Source organism: Sesamum indicum, linkage group LG12, assembly GCF_026168435.1.
Source record: "Sesamum indicum cultivar Baizhima isolate 11 linkage group LG12, ASM2616843v1, whole genome shotgun sequence".
NCBI classification, from domain to species: Eukaryota; Viridiplantae; Streptophyta; class Magnoliopsida; order Lamiales; family Pedaliaceae; genus Sesamum; species Sesamum indicum.
In genome coordinates this window covers 10,884,879-10,892,353 of record NC_142668.1, presented here as the reverse complement: position 1 = coordinate 10,892,353, position 7,475 = coordinate 10,884,879, and the positions used below count along the sequence as shown (strand labels likewise).

At 32.9% G+C, this 7,475-nt stretch overlaps 2 protein-coding genes across 2 annotated transcripts; one reads left to right on the top strand and one right to left on the bottom strand.

Annotated features, from left to right (window-relative positions):
* Nucleotides 1-2,689: 2,689 nt before the first annotated feature.
* LOC105165837 (2-oxoglutarate-dependent dioxygenase DAO) lies at nucleotides 2,690-4,529 on the top strand. The gene is made up of 3 exons (XM_011085000.3): nucleotides 2,690-3,111; nucleotides 3,496-3,814; nucleotides 4,054-4,529. The coding sequence occupies exons 1-3, from the start codon at nucleotides 2,774-2,776 to the stop codon at nucleotides 4,312-4,314; spliced, it is 918 nt and encodes a 305-aa protein (XP_011083302.1). The 5' UTR covers nucleotides 2,690-2,773; the 3' UTR covers nucleotides 4,315-4,529.
* Nucleotides 4,530-5,009: 480 nt separating this feature from the next.
* On the bottom strand, nucleotides 5,010-7,214 carry LOC105165525 (uncharacterized). Its single transcript, XM_011084570.3, has 2 exons — nucleotides 6,761-7,214; nucleotides 5,010-5,553 (listed from the first exon to the last, which is right to left on the bottom strand). The coding sequence occupies exons 1-2, from the start codon at nucleotides 7,012-7,014 to the stop codon at nucleotides 5,121-5,123; spliced, it is 687 nt and encodes a 228-aa protein (XP_011082872.1). The 5' UTR covers nucleotides 7,015-7,214; the 3' UTR covers nucleotides 5,010-5,120.
* Between the last annotated feature and the right edge of the window lie 261 nt (nucleotides 7,215-7,475).

Genomic DNA, 7,475 nt, shown 5'->3' with positions numbered 1-7,475 from the left:
AAGAGCCAATCCAAGCAACACTATCTCCCCCATTGGATTGACCTTTGAATATTCCTTCCAATTGGTTGAAGAGTAAAAATGCAGTGGAAAACATTGCATAATTGTTTTTTTTACAGTATATAATTTATTGCATCATTCAATATATTTTAATTTAATATATCAATGATTAGGAACGAAGCCAATCCTTGTCAAGCCGTAGCGGCCACAATATAAGTGATATTTTTATTAATAAAAAATATATTAATAATACATTAATATAGATAATTAGTAATACATCTATATTGATAATTAAATAATAATAAAATAAAATAATATAAACTATTTATTGACTAGGTCGTCACTATATATGTCTCATTGTCTATCGGGTTGCACTATTTTTTGTTAATTACTAGTTTTTACTAATAACAAACTAATTCTAAAAATCAATAATCACTACTGAAAATTATAAATTTTATTATTAAGATAAAATAAAAATTATTATTACTAAATATTTTTTTGTGGTGATTTTTGATGAAGTTAATATTTTATTCAATAATTTAACTAATTAAATTATATATGATAGGGCTAAATTAATTTTCGGTTTCTGCCACTGTCAATGATTCATCAGCAAATATACTTAAATGAGACAAAAAAAATTAAAAATTTTTCTACTCTCATATTCGTAAAACTCAAATATATAATCTTATTATAAAATTTCAATTTTACTAATCGAGCAATGCCTCGTTGACCACGAAAATATTCTTTTCCTTCTTTTCTAAGAAACTGCTTTTTTTGCCTAAAAAGGCAGGAGCCCAGTTGTTAAAATAGCAAATTATGGTTGGTGTGAGCCATTTCTGCTTGAGGCAAAAGGACAAATGAACATTGGGTGGGTGTGAGCCAAATATCATAGTGTTTTTTGAATATTATTATTCTCATTATAAGATTCGACGACTCCACTTGCACAAACTACAAGCCTCGTTTCAGCTCTTTGAATATTATTATTCTCATGTCTGCATCTATGATTACAACGTTTTTATTTTTGTTGAATACCTTCAATTTTACTTTTTTAGCTGTGTGTTTATGAAATAATGTCATATTACTACAAAATGACGATGTTTGTCCACTGTAGTCGAATTTTGGTTGATCTGAAATGATATTTTATTCTAGGTGTGTTTAATTGTTCTGTTAAAAAAAATGTCGTATGTAGCCGCTTTGCAATAATTTCATATAGTTTTGTGTTTTACTAGTTGGGAAAATAATTGATTTTTTTATATTGGATCAAACACGGACGACTGTAAATAAATTATTTATAATATGAATTTAAGGGTATCTATTATAAATGGTAAGAATTGAAGCAATCAACTTGGGATTTGTGATAGAATTTTGGCCATAAAAAGAGCAAACATTTCATTCAGACAAGAGTTGTTTTATGTACAACTTGCTTTCGCAGGCAGCAGCCAAGGTAGACTGTAGATACAAAGTCCAACTACCCATGTTCCTTCTAGTACATGCGCCCATTTTGCTAATTGAACTGCGTTCAATATTTTGGATTCATCTAAAGCTAATAACTTTTAGACTTCATTATTTATAATACTTTATTCTAAAGATAAGATCCCGGCGCCCAAGCAATTAATGCACAGCTGTGTCATGTATTTGTATGAATTTTTATAATTTATTTTATAAAAAAGTCTTGTTAGAAATAAACGTTTTTTTAGAACGAAATTGTAAGATTGGTGCAGAGCCAAACGAACAATATATCACTCAAGAGACACCGATAACATCACAACCCACATCACAAGGGTTTCATCAGCTCCGGAGAATTGAGTATAGATCCACTTTTACTTTTCCTATTTCATAAGTTAAATCTCAAACTTTTCTTATATATTTATTTTTATTTTTATTTTTTATGTTTATTTTTCACCGGAGCTAAATAAGCTGTTAGTTATCGCAAAAAAAAAAAAAAAGGTAAAATTCCAACGAGAACTTTTGGGGTTTGACATAATTATAAATATCCTCATTGTTGTTTGAAAAATCATAAATAACCCCCTAATATTTGATGAAATTATGTAATATTTAATTTTTTGGAATAGTCAATTTTATTGTTGCTGTATTTTAAAAAAAAATATATTGTAAAGAAATCAGGCGAGATGGATAGAAAATTTTAATTTTTTTAAAAATATTTATCTACTTAGTTCATAATTTTTTTTAAAAAAAAATAAAAATAAATAAAATTATAATTCATAATTTGAAAAAGGTATTTTAGTCAGTTCATTATTAAAAAATAAATGAAAAACTAACAAATTGAACTAATTGTTGAAGACTATTATAATTAGAAAGGTATTAGTAACTTTTCAAACAACGCGGTTACTTATAATTATGCTTAGTCTCATCGGAGCTACTTGTAATTAGTTATCCAAAGAAAAAAGTTTGAAAGATTAAAACATTTAGGTTAGTACATGTTAACGTAATTCTGATTATAGTCTCAGCTATTTTGGGGGTGTCAGGCCAATGCCTCATGCCTGAAGCATTTGAAAGTTCAATCGATTTTAGCAGCCACCAAATAAAAAACCCATTGCATATAGAAATAAACTCTGATACGCAATTCCAGGCAGTTGACTTATCACTGCAAGAAAAACAAAATTATTCCCTCAATTTAAAAATAAATCAGCTGACTTAATTAGTGATGAAATTTATCATTAATAAGCCACTGCAAATCCCACTATAAAACAATGCTCTGCCTGCAGAAAAACACACACCAACTTTGCGATCCATAAAGAGATTGTTATTGCAACGAATGGCGGCCAAGAAGTCAGTTCCAGTCATAGACATGGAAGATTCGGCAAGTCTGCCTGAGAAACTAGTGAGAGCTTGCGAAGAACTAGGATGTTTCAGGCTGATGAACCATGGAATTCCAATGTCTCTCATGTCCGAAATGAAGGCCGTCGTGCGGTGTTTGCTGGATCTTCCCTTGGAAATGAAGCTAAGAAACTCGAATCCTCATGAACCTTCTAAGGGCTACACCCCGCCGAACTTGGCCAGTCCCTTCTTCGACAGCTTGAGTTTATACGACATGGCCTCGCCTAATGCTGTCGAGCATTTTTGTGCCCAGATGAATGCCTCCCCTCATCAAAGGTACGTATTATGTCTGAATTAATTCATGCAAATTCTTATATATATCATTGTTTATCTTGAGACAACATGTTAGAATTCTAATCCAAATCGAGTTTGAAAAAATTTACGGTCAATTTCATAATGAATGCATGACACTTGTTATGTGATTGAAATACATTTTATATAGACCGGCAATCATATTACAGCAACACTTGGCCAAGCAGGTGTACTTCCATTTGCTCTGGATCGGACTTAAAGGAAAAATCAGAAGATCTTTATTTGGAAAAAATTTCTTTATTTGGAAAGAAAATAGAAATTCTAAAATTTGGGAAGGATAAGGTATAAACCATATGACTTAAATCTTCAAAATAAGACGCCATCTCTAATCTTGATCAATTTTTGCAGGGAGATAATAAACAAGTATACTAATGCTCTCAGGCAACTTGTACAGCTCCTGGGTAGTAAGTTGTTGGAGGGTCTGCGCTTGACTGGTGACCTTTTCCAAGAGGGGATATGCCAGTTGAAAATGAACAAATACAACTACGGTCCTGAAACGGTAGGACAAACGGGTGCAGTATTGCATTCAGACGCCGGGTTATTTACCATACTGCACGATGATGAGAATGTTAATGGCTTGGAGGCTGTGGACAACGCCACAGGAGAACTGATTTCGGTTGATCCTGTACCCGGAACTCTTGTTGTTAACGTCGGAGATGTTGGTAAGGTAGGCAATACTATTTATTTCTTTACTCTACAAAAAATGTTTCTATCTTTTCTTTTTAATAATTGTATCAAACTTCACCAGAATTTGATGTAATTAACGGGCGTCGAGGGAATTAATTGTCCTATGTAATTTATTAGGAGACGTGAATGCAAATAACTTTAACACGTCAGTCTAACATCAACTACATGAGATATTACTTAACATTAACGACCAATTGTTGAATATTTGATATTGGAAAGGTGTGGAGTAATGGAAGGTTTTGCAATGTGAAGCATCGGGTGCAGTGCTACAAGCCAACAGTTCGTATCACAATCGCTTTGTTTGTCTTGCCTCCTAAAGATGAGAAGGTGGCAGTACTGCCGGAGCTGGTGGATTCAAAACATCCTCCCCTTTACGCCCCTTTCGATTTTGAACACTACAGAAAACTGCGGATCTCCACAGATTCACCTACCGGTGAAGCTCTCGAGTTTTTTCGGTCCGACCAAGACTTGGTGAAGTAGCTTGAAACGGGATGGAAGAAAGGTGCTGCAGTCCTGATTCCTGAATTTACATTTTATCAGATTGATGTTTCTGTTGATTATATCAAGCATTGTAAGGTTGAACCCTACAGGACAATTCTGAGCCACATAATGCTACAAGCAATACCAGGCTATTGGCCATGAGACCTCCTGAGTTGGAATAAATTTGATTTGGATAAAAATATTCTTGATTTGAACTAGAATTTTCCATTATATTTAGCCGAGTGTATTACACTACATAAAAGAATGAATCTTTTCTTAATATTGCAATTCAATTTTAACAACAATGTTTTATTTAATTCTATTTTAAATCTCCGCACCATATATTAATGAATAGTAACTGAAATTACATGCTGGTGTATATTGGTAAAAAAAAATTTACCTACAAGAGTAAAAGAGTAATTTAATATATATGAAGCACATGGTAAGCACGTGCAACCCATCACACAATATAACTTTCAACGCCTATTATAAATACCAAAAATATTATTTTTTAACGCATCTACTATTCATTGATTATGACCACACCTACCAAGAAACCCCTCGACAATCATTTTTTCACCTGATGAGTTATTGTATCGTTGGTAAAATTTTCATTTCATCCTTTCGTAAAAATATCAACCACGTCACTTACACTTTTACTTTATAGTGTCATTATCCTTTAGAATTTTTGAACATATCCTCAAATACATTTATTTCATATAACTAATATTCGGATATACCGCGATCAATTTGGAATAATACTTGTCTCTATCATCGTTGGTACAACAACTTTGAACTATAATTATTCAAATTACCAAACCATCCTCGACATCGAACGTCAGCCAAATCTCGTTCACCCTGTTCTTAAATTCAAATGGAGAATTATACTGTGCCACAATGTACTCTGTCGCAGCCTCGCCTGCATGGCTCTTGTCGATGGCATCCGACCAAACAGTCCCAGCAATGCTGGCGTACAATGCTGCAGCTTCCTCCCCAACTTCGTCGTCCATTACGAACCCGCTGAATTGCCTTACGGCTACGTAGGTGAGTCCCCATCTTTGGAGATGGAGACCTTTGGCTGAAGGGGCAGTGGCTTGGTTTTCTTTAGGAACGTAGAAGCTAACAACAAAGGATGAGGCACAGAAGGGTCCATCACTGGGCTTTACTTGGGTGATCACTGGGGCTGTCATTTCTATTTTCTGATGGTTATTGTTCTTGCCCTGGATGTAGTCAAATAGCCTGTAAGTGTATAATTAAGACAAACATTATGTTAGTGACTCAATCAGAAAATTCTTATCCAAATTTGTCGGGAGAGATCAATTATATAATAAGTGTAATTTTACTAATGCTTGCCATGAGATTCTTAATGCCTTTTGAATCATACATCAATTATATGATTACTGTACTTGTCATATCATTAATTCAAGTTTAATTAGATCAGTAGACTAGTAGACTCACAGGAAGAAATTTAACATTTAACGTGCATGATCAATTGTCATGGTTAAAAATAAATAGTCGTAGTAAATAGTTATTAGGGTACGGACATGCAACGATTTTGTTACATGTAATTTTTATTAATGCGGTTAAAATATTTATTGTGGTTAAAAACTATAACAAAAACATTTGCTATGACTCATAACCATAACAAATATAATTTTCATGATAAATGAATCTAAGTTTTGCATCAATTAATAGTAATCATTTATTTATATAATTTTAGTTTATAGCCAATAGTAAAAAAATTTCTTGTAACTCCACCACTAAAACCCAGAAGTTTGCTGCTTGTGTCCCATATTTATTGTTGTTGATCCTTTTTCGGGATTTTCCAAAATAACATTTTCCCTCCAATCTCATGTAAAATTGTTAGTATTGTTGATTATCCATTACTACTTTTAAGTTAAATAGTATAAATTCAAAGTTTTTCATTTTTCATAAAAAAATTATATACCAGAAAAATAGGAGTTTTACTTAAAAACAAAGGTGATGTCTTAGTAGGCTCCTAGAAAGTTTTATTATTAATGTCAAAGTGACACTCACTGTCTTTAATTTTGGATTAAATGCATTTTTATCCCGTAACTTTGGTAATGTATTTTTATCCTTTAACTTAGACAGTATTTCAATTGTATATTTTTTTAATTTTATGATTTCAATTAATTTTTTCGTCGAAGTTCGCCTTCAAAAGCAAAAAGGGTGAACTCTGATTAAGAAAAGAACTAAAATTTTAAAAATTACAGAATCATAATGCAACCCTAAAAAGTTAAAAAGGTAAAGATACAGGACCACAATGTAAAACAACGAATTCACGTGCAAGATTGTCTAATTGTTTAGAAGAGATGGTCGTTTTAACGTATTTACTGAAAAGTCAATAAAACTCGAAGCAGAATAACTCATAGGCTACGAATATGATGGAAAAGCTAAAAGAAGAAGAAAGAAGGGAAAATCTTACTGGAAGAAGCCAATTCTGCCGACATCAACCAAGGAGATATCGTCAATAGGCTGAGTGGAAATCCAGACGCTGGAATTATAACGCCGGATTTCGAACCCGTCGCCGCTCTGAATCACGTCGTAGCTTGGGCACTCTATGCGGTTGCATGTGGGCGGGAATACCGCAACACCACCACTCCCCCTCTTCACCAAGTTTGAGCTGCTGGAGAGAAGACTCACAAGGAAGGAGAGCTTGAATAGGTCAAGAGCTGCCATTCTCTTGACGGGTTTTTCCAGGAATTGATGGCTGAACGTACGTACTGTTCTCGTCGATGCTAAAGTGCAGTGAAAGTGGAAGTGGAATTGTATTTTGGAAATTCTTTATGTGGATCTGTTTTTGTTAAATTTTATGTCCAAGTTTTTGTTATTGTATGATCAAATGTATCTACATTTACAAGGTTTCTTGTGTGGTGCAAATGCTACCACGCAAGTAGAAATTATAATATTATCTGGATGTGGAAAGCATCATGTATATATATGCCAAGAAAATGATGAGATTTTTGTGGAAGAGATTTAAGTATTTTCTTTAAGAAACATTTTTATTGGATATATAAATTATGACATTAATTATTTTACTTGGATTTGAAACAATAGAATGGTCTTATGTGTTATATATAGGGTTACGACTGCCAATTGAATTCGAATTTGAGAAATTTCTACTCGAATATATTCTTAAT

What these genes read in the sequence shown, in the direction of transcription:
- LOC105165837 (XM_011085000.3), top strand. Translation starts at nt 2,774, where the DNA reads ATGGCGGCCAAGAAGTCAGTTCCAGTCATAGACATGGAAGATTCGGCA. An exon ending in AATGCCTCCCCTCATCAAAG is followed by an intron (nt 3,112 to 3,495) that starts GTACGTATTATG and finishes CAATTTTTGCAG; the next exon opens with GGAGATAATAAACAAGTATA. An exon ending in ACGTCGGAGATGTTGGTAAG is followed by an intron (nt 3,815 to 4,053) that starts GTAGGCAATACT and finishes GATATTGGAAAG; the next exon opens with GTGTGGAGTAATGGAAGGTT.
- LOC105165525 (XM_011084570.3), bottom strand. Translation starts at nt 7,014, where the DNA reads ATGGCAGCTCTTGACCTATTCAAGCTCTCCTTCCTTGTGAGTCTTCTC. An exon ending in GGCAGAATTGGCTTCTTCCA is followed by an intron (nt 5,554 to 6,760) that starts GTAAGATTTTCC and finishes ATACACTTACAG; the next exon opens with GCTATTTGACTACATCCAGG.